This window comes from Takifugu rubripes, chromosome 8 (genome assembly GCF_901000725.2).
Source record: "Takifugu rubripes chromosome 8, fTakRub1.2, whole genome shotgun sequence".
Lineage (NCBI taxonomy): Eukaryota > Metazoa > Chordata > Actinopteri > Tetraodontiformes > Tetraodontidae > Takifugu > Takifugu rubripes.
This window is the reverse complement of record NC_042292.1, coordinates 12,756,105-12,778,396: the sequence shown is the minus strand read 5'-3', so window position 1 is coordinate 12,778,396 and position 22,292 is coordinate 12,756,105. Positions and strand designations below refer to the sequence as shown.

General features: G+C 44.4%; 1 protein-coding gene across 3 annotated transcripts in view; it reads right to left on the bottom strand.

Moving 5' to 3' along the window:
* The window catches only part of nlgn2a (neuroligin 2a), a 138,277-nt gene that overhangs the window by 40,337 nt on the left and 75,648 nt on the right, over positions 1 to 22,292 (bottom strand). For all 3 annotated transcript variants that reach the window (XM_011618730.2, XM_029839514.1, NM_001173493.1), the window contains 1 exon segment: positions 6,140 to 6,289. In XM_011618730.2, the coding sequence (XP_011617032.1) occupies positions 6,140 to 6,289 (150 nt within the window).

Here is a 22,292-nt window from a genome sequence, read left to right as displayed (position 1 = left end):
CATTAGATTTGCACCATCAGCTCAACTTTATAAAGCTCATTTTCAGACTTCAGTGCATAACTCATGGAGTTAAATGCTGTCTACAGCTAGCTGCGGACGCATAACTATTTAGAAAATGTTGCTGCAGTTGCCACAGAGGCGTATGTTTCATTTACAACCAAAAAAGGCTTTCCTGAAATTAAAAAATGACAATCACCATAAAAAAATAGCATTTAAAGTCCTCTAATTCATATGTTACATCTCTCTCTAAGAGGCTCTACATTTTTCGCTAACAAATTAGGACTGTAAAAGGAAAAACAAGGCTGGTGAAATGCTTAATGGGCTATGCGCTGATGAAAGAGAAGAATAACCAAAGATCATTGAGGGCCCGACGCTCTTCTTGATGGCCTATAATTAATTCGGTTTCAGCATTAAAGTCTTCAACGGAGAAAACATCTGCACGACGAGCATCAAGCAAACGCAAGCGCGCGTGGCTACAGTGCAGAGCAAAATTAAATATGCAGCATCCTGTTGCCAAATGTTGTTTATTATGCATGTGATTAGGATGCAAACGAGGTAGCTCAGAGGCCACACACAGGAGAGTCTGGCTCCAAAAACTGGCTCGTTTTCTTCTGTTTATGTTGTAAATGACGAGGAGCAACATATATGTTTATTCAGGATTCTTACTCAACCCTGCCATCCCCAAGGGAAATGGAAGTCCCCCACTTCCAAGCCGGCGTGCGATGACTCAAGCCGCTGTCAGCCCCCAGTAATGATGATCAATCCTCGGCCATTACCGGCCCGCCGTTCCGCACTTAGCGAGCTGATTGTTTGACATGTCGAACATACATCAGCATAATCTGGCTCGTAACTTCGGTTTTGAAAAGTGGCAGAAGTGAAGATTAAATGAGAGATGATGAACTGGGGACAGGCAGGAAAGACAAAATTGGGTTGGTTTTAGAGTAAGTGGAAGATTAATCGTCAAAAACGGAAAGGTGCGCCGCAGCGTTGAAGTCCGCGCACCTGGAAAGAACACGGATCGGGTATTATAGCGTTCCCAGGTTGAGAATCAGGCACAATCACAAATCCCAAATATGCTGCTGCTGATTGATGTGGTCTGTGATGTTGCAGGTCGACCGAAAATGGCCCAGCACCAATGGGCCCAGATGGTGAACTCCTTATCCCAAGATTCAAATACTTTACGCTCTACGGCTCCCATAATAATCGATACAATTTAAACATTCATGTTGATAACCATCCATGGTAGGCGTCGAGGGAGAAGCTTTAACGCTCCATAAGATGTCTGAACGCATGTCTGCGACTCCAGTTAATGCCTCTGCCGGTGCAAAATGGCCGTGCGCATCTCACCTGCCCATGTGTGCGTGCACGTGGGACCTGTGTGCGAGTTTGAGAGAGCCCGGTCTTTTTGCGGAGCACCGATTAACACCTCGGCTAGCCCACAATTCACTTGCGCGCCCTCCCTCTGTCACACGCAGGGGCTCAAATCAAGGGGATTCAGCTCATCAGCTCTGCCAAAGGTTGCTATGGAAACGTTTGCGAGCCTTAATGTCGTCTCTGGTCATGTCAGGTTACTCTCACACTCTCCGGGACAGCATACGCGCATCCAGAAAAAAAAAAAGCAAAAATACACACCAGCCAGTTTCTGGAATGCTAAAATAAGACTTTGCACCTAGCGGTACTCATGCACCGGTGGGTGCAAAGTCATGTGTGAAACGTTTCAGTGCCAGCCCCTCCCAAGCGTGTGCACGTGCTTGGTCGATCCAGCGGATCTCGACACACAGCATATATAATTACGCTTTAGATGAATGTCTGCTCCGAAGCGCCTCTGCAGATTTTATTTTTAGCATCACAGGAAAATACAGCCCCCCCCCTCCCACCCCACCACCCCCGCTCTATGTCATCATGCTCCTCGTTGTCACTTCTCTGATCTCTTAAAAAAAAATGTGCACGTCTTTTTGCAAAAGCCGTCGTTGCACCCAGAGCCCCGCGCTGCTCCACCTCCCTGCTCTCGCCGTTGCTGCCGGTGCCTGATCTTTCCTCTCTGACTAATGCAAAGAGCTAGCGTGGATGAGGTGGCGTGCGTTCCTGCGGATGTCTGTCGTCAAGGCAGCCGAGGCAAGGTCAAGCACTCAGCAGGCCGCCGAGGCTTATATGTTCATTACATATTGAATTACATTTCATTACATATTCAGCGAATCGCCTACAGAGAGACCTGCTTTCGCGTGAGCAGCGTCTGCCACCGGAGGAGCGCTGGTTAGCATTTGCACTGGAGAGGAGCCTGTTAAATGAGGGCCGTCAGCGCAGACGAATCGAGGAAAGATCGCATCTCTCAATCACGCGGCTGAAAAAAGGGGATGATTTCTCATCCCGGGATGCTATTGCTGCCTGTCTGGGCCTGATTTCCCTTCATTTGTCTTCCGCCCTCATAAAGACAATGCCGTGCATTCTCAGGGAGAGCGTTAAAGAATAGGAGAGAAGAGAGAGCGCACGAAGCAGAACTAATAGGGGCATTCTATATTGCTGCAAATAGGCTGCACGTGAGAGTTTTGGTGTCTAAATTTGCCAGTTTTACAGTAAAAGCAACTGGAACCAGTGGGTCTCTACTCCCAAAGTCTGCTATCTCAAAATAATCAGCTTATCATCAAATCAAAATGACCCGTAGGTGGCGATATAGAGAGGAAAACATCCCTTTTTTCTCTTTCGCTGCATTTTAATTAAAACTAAAAAGAGAATGCTGGGCAGGGATGTGAGTACACCCCGTCTTTGTTAGATTATTCCGTCTTCTAATGCTACTCTTTCACTACTGATTGTCATCGGCTTTTTCAAATGTGTGTGATGAGGCTGTCAATCACAGTAAAGGCTCCAAACAAAATTCTCATCACTAAAGGTGGCTCCAGTCATGTTTGTGAGGACTTCACCAGTCGTGGACCACTGAACATGACCGCACAACCCAACATTAGTTATTATTTTTCTCTCGCAAATTCCGCTAGCCTGCATCTAGTTGTCAATGTAAATGAACTGAAATGATCTTTTGCAATTGATCTTTTCAGTGTGTTTCAGCCCAGTTTAATGAATAAAATGTTAAAGGATTTATGGAATGAACATTAAGTCTTTATGTGTTGTAACTGAGCTCGAACATATGGCGTTTCAGCCTGAGAACCAATCCTTTTGGAGAATCCTGCACCATTACCAGAGCTAAAGACCCCAACACCGGTTTTTGGAGGGGAATGGCAGCAGTCTAATGAATTTATTATGTGGAAGTCCATAACACCCTCAAAATGAAGTAAACAGGAATTTTCACCCTCATAAACAACAGATCACGCTACGTAGGAAGGTAGAGGAGGTCAAGCAAGAAAGCTAACAGATTTCATGAGGTATTATGGTTCTGGCTCGGCGAGAAGATTAGAATGAAAAGGAATAACAGCTGGAAGCAGCTGCATTTTAGCAACGTAAAAATGCACTTTCTTCATCTGTAGGCTAGAATTCTTGCATTCCATGAAGGTCAAAGAGGGAATGTGTTCGAATTAGCATCAAACTTACGTCTTTCCTGAAGTCAGACATTGTCTTTTTCCCCCCCTTTATCTTAATGAACAGACACTGTGGCTTATTATGAGACACTTGAGTGAATTCCCGGGGGGTGGGGGTTGAATTCCGCTGCTGCCAAATTGCCTACAAATATCCCGTGAATGAACCAAGTTGGCTGATTTTACGATTTTGTCCACCGAGCACCAGAGGCCACATCCTGGCTCGGATTGCGCCTGAGACAATAATAAGTGATGAGCTGTTGTTCTCCAGTACATTTCATCAGCCATTGTCGCGTTAAATAAATTTAATTTTGGCATTTTATTAGCAGGCGTCGCTTTCAAATTCCAGCTGTAATTGAAGGCTAATGTTGTTGTAAAGCTTTTCCAAATTCATTTTGGAAGGTTTTTCTTTAGCAGCCAATCTCAAAACACACTTAATGGCGGTTCTTGAATGACAATGACGTGTTTATAGATGCTGTATCTATTTCCAGTTTGCATTTCTCGTGACTACATGTAGCCTGATGGGGCAGAAACTCGTCAGAAAACTGTCACATTCTTGCCTCGCTATGCATGACTGTGTGCGGCAACACATTAGCAACCCCCGAGCCTCTGTCAGAGGGAAATACCACCCATCATATGGGACACGCCGGCTGAAGGATTACTCCCGTTTCTCTGCAATTGCACTGGATGGCTCTCATATTTGCAAGATAGCTGCGGTTTTCTCGTTGCATGCTAATGGTGGAGCCTTTACATTCCCTGAAACCAAAACTATGCGATCCCAGCCGGTGCTTTAGACAACAGAGACAGACCGACATATTATCAAATTTAATTATAAACTTTTAAAACAAAATCGAGAGTCTATAAATACTCATCACAAGTTGGAATACAAATATAGGGCCTGTTTAAGCCAGTCATGACTTATGTGTTAGCACTTTCACCTCACAGCAAAAGGCTCCTGGGTACAAATCCCCAAGGTTCTCCGGACTTTTTGTTCTCCCACTTCCTCCCACTGCCCATAAACATGCATTTAGGGGATAGCGGCATTGACTCGAGGTGTGAATGTGAGTGTGAATGGTTGTTTATCTCTATATGTTAGCCCTGGGATGAGCTGGCGGCTTCTCCTCAGTGTAGCCCGTCTCTCACCCGTAGCAGCTCAGCTAAGGGAAAAAGCGGTAGAAGATGGATGGAGAGGTTTACGTGCACTCTACATATGCAATACCTGCAAAACCCTGGTTTACGTGTTTCCGTCTTTGTATCGGATTTCTTTGAGAGTACGACTGAAAGAAGACTCAAGCTTCCTCTTACCTTCAAAACAACCAGTCTTGTCTTGTTGAACATGGTGACGCCTACAATCGTAGTATTAGCTGTCCTCATGTGGGAGTTAATAGACCTGCTGCAAGTTGTTGCTGCGCTCAAATTTATACTGTGTTCGCTGTCTTTTGTCTTCTGCTTTTACTTGAACTACTTCACAAAGATTTTTTTTTTTTGACACATTCACAAAACTCAAAGATGGAAACGTAGCATACTAACAGGTATAGATGCAGAAAAACATACAGATGTGTGGTAACCCGAATTCTCTGCATCCGTTAATATAATTCTGTTACACAAACACGGTTCATCCCATTAAAGACTAATTGCAATGTAATTCTAATACAATAACTCTAATAACTAATAATCTAATAATCACTATCAACTATTGGTTTTCTGCTCCCTACATATCAAAAACACATTATCACCTCTATCTGTAGCCTAATATGCCAGAAAGAACACATCAAAGATGCACTGAAGAGCAAACTCTTCTAATTACATGCAAATTAAAACCTGTCGTCGGCATAAAGGATGTGAGTGTTCAACGCAGAAATGCTCTTTATGAAGAAAACCCAATCAAAGGGAAACAGCGGTGATTTTGAAACCGCTTCCAGCAGCTCACTCTCGCCAGTGCTAATGAAATATCAAACGCACTTAGTTTCCTTTAGTTAGCACCTGCCTCCTTAGAGGCATGTTCCTCCTCTACAAGCGAAATTACCCAGTCTCAATAGAACGAGAGAGCGCAGTGAGTAACAAAAAGAAGTCAAGTGCGTTTCCAGGGGAAAAAAAAGGATGATGAGCTCGTGTTGAAGAGCTGAGGTGACGGTTGATTCTCTTTTCTTGTTTGAAAAGCTGCCTAACTCCGACAGACAGGTTAAATTATATATGCTTACCTCCAGACATAAACCACCTTAACTACTTTTTCAATGCCCTAGTTTGACCATTGTGTCAGGTGCAACTTAGCCATGCCTCCGCAGCCTTCTTTTTGTAGCGTTGACTCTGAATTACACATCTACGGGTTAGCGTCTAAAGGCCAGAGTTGTCAGATGAGGGTGTAGTTGAAATAGAGGAGTTCAAAGGGAATTCTGGTCTCTAATTTTTAAGGTGCTCAAGGAAAAGTCATCCGGACTACATCTAAACCATAATATGAACTCCAAAAGTAGATGTAGATGTTGCTAGCAGTTGGGAAGTAAAAAATATATTTTTTTATGATGAGTTGCTTGACAAACTGAAAGGACGACAGCTAGTTCTAATCAAGTGAAGCCAAGTGAACACTGTATCAGAAACAACAGGTCGAGATCACTTACCCAGCACGCCCAGCCTGTAGTTCATGGTCACCACAATCACATTGCCATAGGCGGCCAGGACGCTGGCATCGAACATGTTCCCCGTCCCTTCCATGTAAGAGCCTCCGTGGATGAAGAGCATCACTGGCTTCTTCCTGCGGTCGCGTATATCTGCAAAAACCCAGGGGAAAGGATTTAAAAACAGATCTGCATCAAAATAGTCGAAACAGAAGGGAACCAAATGTGAACCGTGTGTTTCCTTCAACTACGGGCTATTACATTTGTAAGTCAATCAATCAATCAATGTATTTGTCTCTTGGGGGCAATTCAAGGCTCATAAGCAGTTTACACATTTAATGCAATAGCAACCGCTATAACTTTTTAAAACAATCTTGCGATGAGCTTGAAGGAATTTCAGTTTGGCGACAAGAGACGGGCCTACAAGAGTCCAATCAGATGTTTCCTGGTGATTATAGCGGATTACTGCATGTTAATGCTAACGTGGCTATCTGCCTCTGACTGCACCTATTAACACTGAAGTCCAGATAGCGCAACACTGATGTGAGCCAGAGCACAGAGCGCGCGATCGATCGCGTCTCGGGAAGGTTAGTAGAATCAAAGCGTGGCACTGAGGCTAAATAACTACCGTTGTAGCAACAAAACTGTGTGCACTGCAGCTTTTTGTGGCTGGTGTGTCAAATGCTCACCGCCACCCCCTGAAAAAATTTGATGTTTTAACAGAGGGGAAAACGGCATGATGCTAGCACGCAGGATAACACAAGAGCAATTTACAGATAAAAAAAATGAAATGCTGCTAACAAAGGCAGCCGCATGAAATGCTAATCTGCGAGTAGGAAAAGCCCGCGTCGAACAAACATCCTGTGCACAGTCGATGGATAATAAAAGGCTGCAATCTTTTAATATATCACATCTGCCGGGAATTTCCATAATTTCCTCATTTTATTTTCCACCTTGGATCTCAAAAGTCCCTTAAATGCAAATTTTGCGACTTGTCCCCGAGCAGCAGGGACAGCTAGTACATCAGCCTATTTCTGGGTTAACTCCACAATGGAGAAGATGTAGAAGAGCAATCTTTTCTAATGCACAGATGGTAATATGTCCGGCACAAAGGTCAATAATAATCCTTGGGTCAAAGATGAACTCTTTGTCCCAGTATCCACTCATGACAGGATTGTCTAGGTGCTTTACAGAAACCCAAAGGCTGTCCACCCCCCCGGTCAAACAACAGTGGCAAGTGTAACCTCCCATTCAAAGGAAGGAAACAAGCATGACCAGGTTTGTATGGGGGGGGCTTTACTGATGTGTAAAGGAGGAGATGGGGACAAAAAGATTAGAAGAATTAACGTGTATTCTACAAGTAAAGAAAATGATATATTAGGCATTTCACACCCAAAGGTGTAGCAAATTAGCAGCCCAGTGCTAAAACCTTCATTTCAACCAAGCGAACATGCTTACCTGCAATTGTAAATCCCATGTTAGCCCGTCTAATGGATCATAATCTATTTGGGGATTTTTTTAAACTAGGGTCTGAAGCAGCGCTGTTCTGCATTATTAGCAACCTTTAAGCAAAGTGCATCACAAGTCTGCAACTGCCATATTTACACAATAAAACAAAGCGAACAGTCGCCTACTTGAGGAATCGGACACATTTAGACCGCAGGGGCTGGGGGCCAACTGGGGGGGGCAAATGTATATAACACCTGTGCACTCAAATGCATCAGTGCAAGCCAGAGGGTCTATAACAGACCATCATTGGCCTCTGAACCACTCTCCCAGCTCACTGGAAACACAATAGCCCGGTCTTCCAGGAGTCTGGCATATGGCACAAGACTTTAGAAATGTGTGCAGTGATGGTCGTGTGGGCTCTGGGATATAAGAGAGCAGTTGTGCAGAAGGACCACATAAAAACAACACTAAAACATCTGTTTGAGGAAAGACATGGAGGAGGCCTGCTCGTTCCGAGTCGCTTTAATGTGAAACACCAGCTGAAACACTTCCTAAAATGCCAGCCAAACACTTCGTACCTGCACTGAATTTTAAGCCACGAGGCTAATGCTAGTATCAGTCAGGCACACACAATCACAGTGGGGCGATACAAACTTGCAGGCAGCTGCGATAGAGTAGCTATGGTAACTGCCTCCACTTGTTACTGCCTTTGCCTTTCTCTCTCCCCACATGAACCCAAGGTTCCAGCGACTGTTGCCGCGGCAACATGTTGCTCTTCCATCCCTAACCCCGTGACGTCCTTTGCCTATCCCCAATCTCATTTCATTAGCAGCAGACGGACGTGCGTGAGTGTCTGCATTCTGTAGCACAGCACAAAGACTGACGGCAGCTGGAATAGGGGGAGACAGAATGCAGATGTGGGGATGTACCCACCCGTACCCACAACCTCAGCAGGCTGTCTCAGCTGACCTGTAGACTAGGAGTCCATGGATCAGTTACAGGGCAAATGGCTCTGGCACAGTGACAGACAGCACCGATGCCCTCTGAGAATACAAGTGCTCACTCTCTCCCTCTCTGAAAACATCCACTTAACTATATTTAGTGGCAATTTTATTTGCCTCTACCCCTTTTAGATTTGCTACATTTAATAACTTTAATAGATGCAGATGCTAGGTGCACCTGGGTACCAAAAGCCAACTTTGCAATTTCCACCAAGATGTAAATCCCCAATATGACAGTTTGGCAACCAGATGTCCTGAATTCATCAGCGTGTCGACATGACCCTCGCCCTGATTGGGCAGGTTGTAAGGGGACTTGTGTCTAGCTGATGAATAGCCAAAGGCACTGTGGAAAGAGGTAGCCTGTAAGTTGTGCATGGAGGAAAATTTCGATCGCAAACTGGGAGCGGCCACGAGGACGAGGTTCTATAGCTTTAATGGGGAGGGGATAGTTGAGTCCGCAGGGAGCTCCTCTGAAACTGAAAAGGTTTTTGGTTCACGTCCTGGTAGTTGAGTAAAAATTGGACAGTTGGTTGTTAGTTGCCAGGGCAACTTTGAGAGCACTTCCGACGTACCCTTGGGGAAGATACTGAAACCCGAAATGTTAAAGAATAACAAGAGGTGAACAAGTTACATTTTCCTGGCTGATGGCTACTTGTGGCAGTGTAAGACTGTTCAATACGCTGTAAATTTATTGCCACTGTGGTATTAACACGTGCTTCACAGATGTGACACATTTCAAACTAAGGAGTTTTGAAAGTGAGCGAACTGCATTAAGCTGTCACGAGTTGAACATGAATGGACAATCGGGGGGACATGATGGAAAATATTGTGTTTTCCTTAATGTCCTTCTCACTGATCCAATCTTCAGTAATTCATGTCAAAACGGTGCCTAAACTTGTGCATCATTTGCCACTTCGGCCACTTGAGCCTCTTCCAGATAAACATCAGCTGTGTTTTAAGTGTTGCAGTGTGTTCCGTTTTACCATTGTGACATTTAATTGTCTAGTTAAGCGAGTAATTACAGGGGTTCCTCCCACTGTATGTCACTCTGGACAAATAATGAATAAATTGCCGCTGACAAGAAATACCTAATTGCTGGCAGGCTCACAAATCAGGAGGTGTTCCCTTATCAGAAGCATAGCAGCACCTCAGTGGAGAAACAATGTGATGATTGTGTCAAACTGAAATTAAAAAGGTGGAAAGAATAATAACAGAAAAGGCTAAACAATGGCCGCCAACAACACTGGCAAACAGAAACAGCACAAACACAAAGATGGCAGAGAGCGGCTGGGGTCTGGTACCCACAGGAGCTTAGCATGGCTGTTGATCCTCTCAAGCAAGACAGAGACAATGAAATGATTAGGCCTAAACTTGTACGTTGTGGGCTGCAGAGCAGCGCGCCGCTCTTTGCTCGTCATCGGAGACGCCATCCTCTAATCTAGCGATGAGGTGTGGGGTCTTTAGCCTCGGCCACATCAGGCTGTTTTCCACCACATTTTGCCAGAGATTTATATGCTATAGCTGTGCCATCTTGTTGGCTAGTTTCATGGACTCAGAAGTACGAGTCGCCAACTCGAAGTCCTGCTGAATTTCTTTATCCACAAAAACTGCCAAGATCAGGAAACGTTGTGGTGCTTCTCTTCTTTTTTTTTCTCGACTGTTCGATGTATTTGTGTTTTGTCTATGATGGGAAATTAGCGCCATGCTGACATAAATGAGTCAAGAAAATGATTTTTGAAAATCAGGTTGCAATTCACACACAAAAAAGAAATACAGTGAGAGAAAAAGGGGAGATATTGCAAAAAAGGTCAAAATATTCCCAGAATAGTTAATGTTTAAAAACAAGATGTTTCTTTATCAAGATGTTCAAATTTGAAATGTTTACACTGGAAGATGAATATATTACAGTATAGAGTTAATTTTGGCATCGTTCTTTTAATATTTCAGGGGTTTTTTTCTTGATAAAATATTGATTTCTGAAATCTTCAATCTTTAAAAAGGGAAATAAATGCTACAATTTATTTGACCAGTTTGAGTTTTTCAGAACCCAGCCCCCCCCCAAGAATTCCTACTCCCCTACGAGATCATTTTTTCAGCGGAAATGCAACATTTTTTCCCCTCAAAATCCCAAGGAACCAAAAACAATCCTTGGTGGAAAATGGGATATAAACAAGTCACTGATTACCTGTGGTGGCACAATTGGGCCTGTTGCCACTGATGTCACCTATCAGATATCCTAACCTGCAAAATGCGAGGTTAAAGATATATATAAAAAAAACAAAACGGCCAAACATGACATTTTAAGATGCTGGTTTCGACACCACAGCTGGGGGTAAACCAGCTTTTTTTTTCTTTTTAACCCAATTCTCGAGGCTGAGTCACATAAAGTCCGAGATCCTGTATGTTTAAAACCAGTGGAACGGCAGCTGTTTGCCTGGATCTGACCCATAATTAAAGAGATGCTAGATCATGGGGTAAAAATGACAACCTCAGGAGCAACACGCATGTTATACCTTCTGCGAATTAGCATTTCCATTTCCAGGCACAACTTCTCCATCATTTCAAGTCTTGTTTTCATTAGCAAGGACAGCACGGCAACTGTGTGTGTGTATAAGCACGTGTGAGCATGAGGTAACGATTAATATTGACCTTTGACTGAGGCCCCAAGCTATAATAACTAGGAAATGACTCACAGCAAATTCTGAATCATCATGTCTGCCAATACACGGAGCTACTGCGCGGGTCTTATTAAGTGAGTGAAAATATTGTATCATTTTTCAAGTTTTGTTTGTAATTCTCTGTTTTAAGTCCCAGTGGATTGAAATTAATATAACACAGAAGCCGCTAAGAAAAGCTTAGAAATTGCTGCAATAGGGCTAAACTCATGCTTACAATTTGATTTCCGTGCCGCTGCTTGGTCTTGTCTGGAATCATTTTGGTATTAACTCACCGAGGATCTCACTGCAAACACTGTGTGGTTGTCTTGAGTGGGCGTGTGCGAGGGGTGGGGGTCAGTGGGAGGTCACTGGAGGCCTGACATGATGGAGGGTAAGAAGGTGGATTTAGACACAGGTTGATGAATGGGGCATGATGAGATGCGGAGCAACGGAGCCGGCCTATAGGCCGAGGCTTAATCGTTAGCGCACGATAGATCAAGTCAAAGGCCACGCTGATTGGATCGGGGACGTGTGTGGGTGTCAGCACGCTGGTATTAGATGAAAAGAGGAATGAGCTCTTTTCTGTGGAAAAAAGGAAATCAAAACGACTAGTGGATGATAATGCAACAATATGTTGAGCTAAACCCCGAAGGACACAAAGGTCCTACGTGGTGCGTTCACTTACTTATGGAAATATGAGCCATTCAATTGATGATAACTAACACTGAACACACTGAAATGAGGAGCAAGTAAGTGAATATGTTAGTACTGTATACACGATATGTTTTAACACACTAAAGTAAAATACTGAGGCTAGCATCATTTCTCAAACTTCAGTCTGGACATCCCTAACAGGTATGTGCTCTAAGAGTAAAAGGTATTCCCACCTGGAGACTCAATGACTCGTTATGATGGTGCTGTCCAGTATTTATCAGCCCTATCTTAACTAGATCCCGCTGTAATGAGTTCATGGTCTTCTGAATGAACTCAAACGACTCTGGTTTGAGATGGCTACAGGATTATTTTTGCTCAGGGTCTTTATGTCTTGTTCAATGTCAGGTGGAAGTAAGTGAACTTGTCAAAGTTTCTGCGAGATGAGGTGAGGTGAGGTGAGGTCAACCAATGACCCTGTCAGGATGGTGAGTAGAGACTCAGCTGAAGACACATATCAGCTGTCTCCTGAGTAAATAGGACCTAGCATCAAGCTAGTTTTCACTTCTACTTATTCAATTGACCCATCGATGAGTCCCGCCCTCTAGCCAACCCCATGGACATGGACATCCAGCTCCTGTTACATTAAAAGACATTAAAAACTTCTATTTTGCGCTACCATTAGCATTAGCTCGTAATAATATCATAATATATCTCCCCACGGCAAGGTCTCCTCCGATGAAAGCTGACATAGTTAGTTTTGGACAGCAGACGAGTTGTTTGTCCAAGTTGGCCAAGGGGGATTAATAGCAGGTCAGTTGTCTGAGCTTAGAGCTGTTGTTCTCTGATGGTTTTCTGTCCTACCAGGTAGAAAAACTGCTCTCCAAAAGGAAACTGGGATCCCAGGCAAAAGCAGTTGTTTCTCTGCAAGGTCAGAAGACCCTCAAAAAAAATGGGTTGGACACCCCTGGTCTACGTCAACTTTGCTGCCTGTGACAGGACCATCAACTTAATATTTATTCCGAGATCAAAACAGTGCCTGCAAGTGTCTAACTTGGTGTAACACGACTATTAAAAAGCCCGAAAAAATATGACTAACGCAGACAGGCTAAAAAGAGCGAACAAAAAAAAAAGGCGTCAACACTCACGGAAAAAGATAACAGGAATACTCGCAGCTTGGATGTGGCTCGTACGTCTGCACCATTGACTTTTTTTAAAAGATATTTTGAGCTGCCAACTTCCCCTCACTGAAATCAGGCCGCGATCCTTCTACTCTTTCCTCTGCAGAGTGACTGTGGGCGAGGTTAAAATAAAAAGGAGTGAGGCAAGAGGAGACACAAGTGGGGCCATCGGGAATAAGAAGAGCCGCCCTGGCCTTTCCAACAACAGCTCACTCTTATTAGACTCAATAACGGCTCCAAACTCGCAAGTGTTCCACTCTAATTTTCTCCGGTTGTAGCCAGCTCTCTCTCTCTGGATTCCTTTTGCTCTTCATCTATCTTGCGTTCTTTATCTTCTTCCCTCTACAAGCTCGGCCTCCAGCAGCTGCCACATTGGCCTCTCTCATCTTCTCCACTTGTTTGCTTTCTGATCTCCATTTTCTCTGATACCCCCCTCCCGCCCACCCTCTACCCCTCCACACCATCCTTCTTCTTTTCATCTCTCGCTCTTTCTCCAGCTGCCTTCTTCCTCAAAAAAAAAAAAAAAAAACCGCGAGGGCATTGCATACTTGTTTTTTTCTGCGACAATCGCGTCGATTGCTCCGCTCCCTTTCAGTTCCCTTCACTATTATTTTCCGTTGGTCTGCCTTTATCTTTCTCTCATCTTGCTGCCAGAGTATTTTGTTGCACAATACTGTCAAATTATGTCTCTCGCCCTCCCCCGCCCCCTGCCGGTGTTATAAATAATGCTTGGATTAGGGTGACTTTTTGTTTCGCTCGTTAATAGGAAGTGGATCAATCCGGCAAATTGGGTGGATAGGGACAAAAACACACACACACACACACATACACACACACGGCCTCTCTGTCCTCCAAAATGCCACAGCGACAAAGACGACACAAACGCAACCATTGTCCCCATTTTCCCTCTGCCGCCCATCGCTTCGCTCCCATTTCCACGTCCCTTTTCTTCCAGCCTTAAGCCTTTTGGACTTCACTTGACCCCCATCTCCCCTTCCTTCCTCCCTTCCTTCGCTTTTATTTTTGCTTTATCTCCACATCCTTTATGCCAGAGGGGAAACAGAATACCCCTGTTTTCCAAACTGGCCATGTGACATTTTAGCAATTACCGAGTATTTCCAGTACCGCATCAACACAAAGGACACGCTTAATCGGACATTTTCTCATTCAATTACAGCATGTCCATCACTGTGTTTTATTTAAATTACAATCCCAGGCAGTACATTTACTACTATTTGAATTCTGGCACATAAAACTGCAGCTTTTAACGTCATATATTGGAATCTGTAGTAAAACCAAATGCGAACGTCTGCGCTTATTTTGCTGCCAAAATAGGCCTGACCCATTGTGGTGACTCCTCTAGACCCCTAAAACTTTGCTCTGGTATCTGCCTCCAACGCGTTAACAGCGGATCCATTTGCGAGGCCTCCGTGGATTGGACTAGTTTGTGGAACGTTACATGGAAGGAAGTGCTGGAACGTTTGGACAGGGGTCAGCATGGGCACCCTGAGTGGTCTATGGCCATGCGGCCTTATATGTGAAAACATGACAGCTTTCTGTCAGATCTAACATCAACCTCTTTTGCAATTTGAGCTACAGTAGCGTCTCTGTTGGGTTGGACCACCTGGGCCAGCCTTTGCTCCTCATTTGTGACTCAGTAGCCACCCTCGACCCTGTCACCGGTTTCCCACTGTTACCAAGAACACCCCGAAAAAGCTACAGTCTGGATGCTCTCAGCCAATCGAGCCAGGCCACAGTGGTGCAGGACAGTGGTGTTCATACCCAAACCAAATCCTCCAAACTTGTCCATTCCTCAGATTCTGACTATTCCCAATAAAATCAAAGGAGTTATGTCTAGCTACGTCGAAACAAGACTGAAGCAAATCACCTTAAAATAGAAATAAGTCACTTTAAGGGTTGAATTTAATCATTTAAATGTGTGTATAAAGCTCTTTTCTTGACCTGTGCATGTTCCCATGAATAAAAAGTAAGCCACTGTGTTCCGGCACCGCCACTCATCTGTCCTTACGCAACCTCTTATTATCCCGGACCTCCTTCCCTCCCTTTCTCCTTCCCCTGCCGCTCCCTGGCTACCCCCCTGCCCGCTATAACAATTTGGTCATTACAGGGGCTGCACTTGCAGCCATGGTTCCAAGGAGTGTCTGGGGTCTAATGGGGATATAAATGAGTTTGAGTGTGTGCTACTGCGAGACCCGTCTGACGCCTGGGATGGCGAGGTACACATCAAGGTCTGCATGAAACCTTAATTTGATGGTTTATTAAACATACATGCCCCGGTGGATTAATTTAACAACCTACTTCCACACATTTTTTTTTTGTAAAGAGTCAGAATGGATGATTTTCTGCAATCTTGGTTTCAGGACAAAAGAGTGAGTTGTCATAATGTCACGGAGAAAAAAACAGCACTAGAGGCTTTCGTGGGTATGCACGAAGGCCTGCAGACCTACTTGTATGATGGAACATTCACTCATATGCATACATTTTTTTTGTTTCCTGTCTGAGCGCCATGTCACCTCGGGGTGGGGGGGTCAGGCGGGTGGGCATGGATTATTAGATGTCATCAGACTCATCTCGCCTATCCTGACAGTTAATCTGATGGCAAAGGAGCAAATTTTGCTCCTGCTCTGCAGCTGTCAGACCTCATTTTAGGTAATACAAATTTGCCTACATTTTTACTTGCGTCTAAGCTAGTTTAAAAAACTCAATGCTAATGTTGGAAGAGCATCATCCGCTCTGGTCTTGGTGCCTCCTTAGGTCGATGCGAGGAAGCCAAGATGTCCCTATTCAACCACCTCTTCATCTTTCTCAAGACAGACCTGACAAAGGTTAAATATCTGGTCTGTATCATCTAGAGCCATCTATCTAAAACAGTTCATCTAAATGGATAATCGTAGTCATAAATATTATATCGGTTGCTAGTGGATTATAACTAGCAGACAAGCCAAATTATAGACGTAGCTAATGTTTTTTTTTGTCCTGTTACCTTTCCAATTACACCCTTGCTCCCATCATAAGCTCAGATTTACATTTTAGCTTTCAAAACTGTGCATTAACCTAGACTGTACCTGCAATACCTCACGTTAAAATTACTGAGCTGAGGACTGGCCGCTGGGAGGGTGTCTCAGCAGTGAAACCTGACAATTAAAAACACAATTTGTTACAGTGGGCACTTTTACTTTATTGATTTGGATTAAATAGACCCGCAACAGCCCCTTGGCCAGCTCACGTTAGCACAAGGGTGTTCTCCAGGTTTCAGGAGTGAAAAGCAGCCCCCGCTTAGGGCCTTATAGCCATCAAACGTGGCAATAAAGACAGCAAAGTGCATTAAAAAAAAGAAGCATATCTGTGTAGAGCTGCTCAGCTAACTGACAGGCAACTTCTCTCACTACACCTTCCTTTTCCTCTCCCACTCCTCTTCACATTCCTTGTCAGGTCTGCAGCTTTGAGCTAAATAAAATTCAATCTGTCAGCACGTAGCACGCATGTAGCAGGAGTATTCGACGCGGTATTGGCACCGGCTTGACACAACGTGGGTTGAGTGTTGAGGTACCGGGGAGGCGGCGAGTGATCCAACGGGCCCACGGAGAGAAGGTGAAAGAAAGAGACAAGAGTTTGAGTCTGTTAAAAAAAAAAAAGTTGGGTTATGTGCAGCGCTGTTCTTTTCTGTGGAAGATTCCAATTCCCTGTTTGTGGTGTTTCACTTGCAGTTGTGCTAGCATTCTTCAATTTGGCAGGTTGTTGGTTTATTTAGCATCTGCAGGCAACTCCTTTTTTTTAATTTTTACTTTGAACAGCTTTCAATCACTCTGCGAGCTATGTCGTATGATTAAAATTCCTGATTTGAAATTATTTGCGCCCAGCCTGTTAGGGAAAATTGTGAAATAAACAATAAAATGTGTTCCATCAAAACATGTCTCATGGCTTCTTTTCTTCTATTCCAGAATTTGGCTATTAATCTCTTGAGGCGTGCTTTACATATCACAATGTGTCCAAGGTGGAAGATTCTCTCGGAAATTAGGAAATTTAGCCAGCAAGAACCTCCCCTGATGATGCTAATTATAACAAAAAAAAAAAAAGAAAAAGCGGGTGAGATGTGCCAGGTTTACGTCCTCATTCTGGCGCTCTTGTCTCAGAGCTGGAGCTAGCGAGGGGCACGATGACAGAAGCAAGTGTTTAGGACAGAATGTCTAAGCCCAGGCAGAGAAGACGATATGGAAGGATGCTTTTTTGCCCAGAGGCAAGCATCTGTTAGCAGAGCTGTAACCACAGAGGGGACACCATATAACACGGAGAGACAAACAGGGGGAGAGGAAAGTGAGAAATATAACCTGATGTCGACGACAAACAGATTGAAGAGGAAAGAATCTTTTGCACAAAGACGATAAAGTCGTATAACGGCGCAACATCATCTAGCATGCTGCCACCCAGGGAGCGAGCATCATGGATATCTTCCCTTGTCTTATGCTGAGATGATAGTGCCACTTCACCATTTTGATGTCTTTTAGCAATCGAGTGAGCATTTACACTGGAAAAAGAAAATTTCCTTCAGATTTCAAAGCTAGTTTAATCATCCGCAGCCAATATTATAAATGTTCTGAAGACCTTTTTGGGGCTTAATTGGGCTATAATACTTTTTTATGTTGTTTTTAGAATCACTTTATACATGTTGAAGTCATTTTATACTGTAAAGGATATATTTGGAAGAAAACGTAAGCCATCGTTTAGGCCCTTTTAACAGGGGGAAATAATCAGATATGGTCTGATGCTGGAAACTGACATCTTTATCTAACACATGTAGTCTGGCCTAGACATGTATCTGCTGGCCATCAGCAGTAGTGTCCCCCCAAACCTTGAGCCCGGTCCTGTGCAAGGTTTCCTTTGCCACCCCTTATTGTTTGGGGGGGATTTCTTTAAAGAGCTGATAAACACTTTGATTGTAACAGAAGTTTAGTTTTAAAATAAAGATGATGAAGTTGAATTATTATAACCTGAAGAATTACAATAACTTGAAATAAAAATGCTACAAAGTGGGGTTTTTTGTCCACAAATGCTAGCTTTTATGGCTGATAATAATAATAATAAAGAGAGTGAAGTATATTTTGAATTTTTTGCATGAAAAAAACCTTGTCGGATGGCTTCTGAACAGTTAGCCACAGCTTTGAGAGCTTTTTCAGAAAAATCATTTCTTTTACAACACTAAGGAGCTTTATTTGTGCACCTTGCGGCTTGATTTAACTTCATCTCTTATTGACAAGTGTAAAATTAAAAATTGGAGGGACTGTGAAAGCCTCGCCATCTGGTGACGCGACATCATTGTGCGATGTAGCACCAAAGATCCCAACCTTCCTTTGTTTGATTAATGATACCCAGTATCGTAGTGTAATTAAATACCCACTTGGATGGTTCATTCATACCGTCGCTGATCATGAAGAAAATTGACTGCATTATTGAAAAAAAAACCCAAAAAATCAAAGACATCTTCCATTCATCATTTTTCATGTCATCTTTCAAATTCTTGCTGTGTGAGAAATGATTCCCCTAAAGGCAGGTAAACATTTCAGCCAGTTATTGGACATAATAACTGTAAATAAAAAGGATCTTTACGGTATTTGATTCACATTAAATTGATTTGAAAACCCCAGTCAGGAGGCAAAATGCTGTTATCTGTAGCATAAATGCAACATTCAGTCCAATTCAAGAACCAGACAGGTGCAGATGGCATGACTGTATCAAGTCGAGTATTTGATATTTTCATATATCAGGTTAAATATCATAATCGTTCTGTAATCACTGATTAAAAAAAGAAAACTCCAAAAACTGATCAATATTGACCACATCTGTACATTTACTACACAAGCAGCCACATTCCCCACATGGGCCAAATGCTGCGCAGGCCAAAAGGAAGTGACAGTGTACCACACTGCCAACTAGTGGCCTGGCATGTAATCTACAGTGGTTTCTTCTTCTCTTTTTTTTTTTTTACACATTCCTTTTTTAAAAAAAAACATAAAATGGGAAAAAAACTCATAACTGTTTCTAGCAGTTCATTCTTGTGTAAACTGGACTTTAGTAGTTAATGAGTAAATCAGGAGTGTGACCCTGTTTCACACACACTGTAGGTCTTCTGTGTCACCTCTAATGAGACACATTTGAGGCCTCCAACCTGGAACGTGTCCCTGCCAGAAAACACTTTCACCTCTGTGCGTGTACACACACACACACAGCTGTGAAATGTCTCTGAGTGGTGACACTGAGCAGCACCACAGCCTTTGCTCTCGCACCTGATGCAGAGCAGAGAGCGAGCTGCCGCGGCTGAATGGAGCCATCCGGCTGGGCGGACGACGCCTCTTTCTTCCTCTCGCCGCTCCACTTCAGCATACAGAATGTACTTTTAAATTGAACGGAATGGCAGTGAATGTGTTTCCGCCGTCTCTTTGAGCGTTCCTTTTTCCAGTGGAAAAAAAAAAAAAAGCTGTTGATACACGGCTGAAAGAATGAGGACAGAATTGTAAAGGAAATGGGGGATTGAAGCTGCTCGGCCCCGCCTCGTTCTTTCTGTTCCTTCATCAACTTAAAATTTTTTTTTCCTGCTCTGAACCTTCTGTGTTCAACAAATCAAATCACTAACATTACAGTGAGAATAGTCCCCCCCCCGCCCCCCACTATTTTAACATCATTTGGGGTTATTTCTTAGCTGAAATTGCACCTTCAAATAAAGAGCTATTAACTCTGTAAGGTTTTTTTTTTATAGAGTTGGCAATCCAACTACTCTTAAAATGATTTTTTTATGGCAAAAAAATACTAAACTGTCTGCTTTAAACTGTGAAGTTGTGTCTCGTATCATCTCTCAGCTATTTATTCTGGTCCCAGTCGCTGGGGTTACAGCTTCAGCAGGGAGGCCCTCCTCTCCCCGGCCATTTGCACCAGCTCCTCTTGGGAAATTCCATGGCGTTCCCAGGCCAGCCTAGACATATAATCTCTCCAACATGCCCTAGCTCTGTCTGGAGGGCACCTCAGAGGACATGCCCAACACACCTCCCCCAGGGAGGCATCCTGGTGGCAGCCTGACCAGATGTCTGAAACACCTCAACTGGTTTGTGTTGACATGGAGGAGTAGCAGCTCTACTTTGAGTTGTTTTTGGATGGACATTTGTTTTGGAAGGTTGTCTGTGGGATCTGGCTGGCTCAGGGTTGGAACATAGATTGGGTGGTAAACAGTGTCCCCCTTCAGAGCGAGACCCTGACATACATGAACTCCTCCATTTGGGGCTGCAACTCATCTTTGACCCGGTGTTGAAAATTCAACCTTTTCCAGCTGAGGACCAATATCTAAAATTTAGAGGTGCTGATCTTCATCTAGGCTGCTTCACACTCGGATGCAGAATGTCCTGGTGAGAACTGGAGGTCAGAGATCGATGAGCCCGAAAGGACATCTTGTCTCGCTTCGGCAAAATTGGTATGCATCTTAATTACAGCATGCTAACCTTCATAAACAGCTGGAGGCAGCTAACTGCATTTGGCTGTCCCTAGACGCTGCCGGACAAAACTACAGCTGAGGGAGGAGAGGTGTGCATAACTCTATTTCCCCCGGTGTGTTCATGTATTTCCTGGGCATCGCCATCCTTCTGTTGCTACATCTCTCTATTTCTGTGGCTGGGAGAAATTAGCGTTTAGACAGCAGGTGCCAACATTTCCGGCTTTAGCCTACCAATATACACTGGAGCATAGTTACCGGAAGTGTGCAGGAGTTTGATGAAAATTAGGGCAAATACTTCTGATCCACCAGTGAAGAAATAGCTATTGCAAAATAGTAAAGATACATAGTAATAATCCAACATAACTGATGAGGACGATCACTGGCTTCCAGAAGAAAGGAATACGCTCAGCTGATGGGAACGTGGACCAAGCCAATGAGTTGAACCAGTTTTTCAACAGGTTTGACTCTAGCTCCCCCTCCCCCAGCTGTCCCAATATTCCTCTGGATAACAATGGGTCCCCTTCACACCTCCCAGAGCCCCTAACACCTCTGCCAACTTCTTCCCCCTCCCCCCTGCTGACACCCTACATGGATCCCAGCATGTCACCCATCCCCCCGACAGGACTATCCTTCACGTCTGGCCAGGTGAGGAGAGAGCTGGAGAGGCTCAACCAGAGAAAGGCTGCCGGACCGGACGGCATCAGCCCACGAGTGCTGAGGAACTGCTCCAGGCAGCTGTGTGGAATACTGCAGCACCTGTTCAACCAGAGCCTTCATCTTCAGAGGATCCCAGTGCTTTGGAAGACATCCTGCCTGGTCCCGGTGCCAAAGAAGACCCATCCTGTGGCACCGAGTGACTACAGGCCAATAGCACTGACCTCCCACATTATGAAGGTCATGGAGCGGCTGGTGCTGTCACACCTCAGACCTCTGGTGAGCCCCTTTCAGGACCCTCTGCAGTTTGCCTATCAGCCCAAGGTGGGGGTTGATGACGCAGTGATATACCTGCTGCAGAGGGCTTACTCCTCCTTGGACAGACTAAACACCACAGTGCGGGTCATGTTCTTCGACTTCTCTTCTGCCTTCAATACCATCCAGCCAAGACTGCTGAGGGCGAAGTTGGAGAAGATGCAGATGGATGCTCCCCTTGTTTCTTGGATCGAGGACTACCTGACAGGTCGGCCACAGTTTGTGAGACTGCGGAGCTGTGTGTCCGACCCCCTGATGAGCAACACAGGAGCTCCTCAAGGAACTGTGCTCTCCCCATTCCTGTTCACCACCTACACAGCCGACTTCCAGTACCACTCTGAGACATGTCATCTCCAGAAGTACTCGGATGACACAGTCATAGTCGGGTGTGTGGAGAATGGACAGGAGGATGAATACAGGGACCTTGTGGAGAGTTTTGTCAGGTGGAGCAGGGAGAACCTTCTGCAGCTCAACGTGACCAAGACGAAGGAGATGGTGGTGGATTTCAGAAAAAGCAAGTCCCCACCCTCCCCAGTCTGCATTAGTGGGAAGGATGTGGAAATAGTCTCATCTTACAGGTTCCTGGGTGTTCAGCTGGACAATAAACTGGAGTGGTCCACAAACACCGATGCTGTCTACAAGAAGGCCATGAGCAGACTCTATTTCCTCAGGAGACTCAGGTCCTTCAGTGTTTGCAGCAGGATGCTCCAGATGTTCTACCAGTCTGTTATGGCTAGCACCATCTTCTTT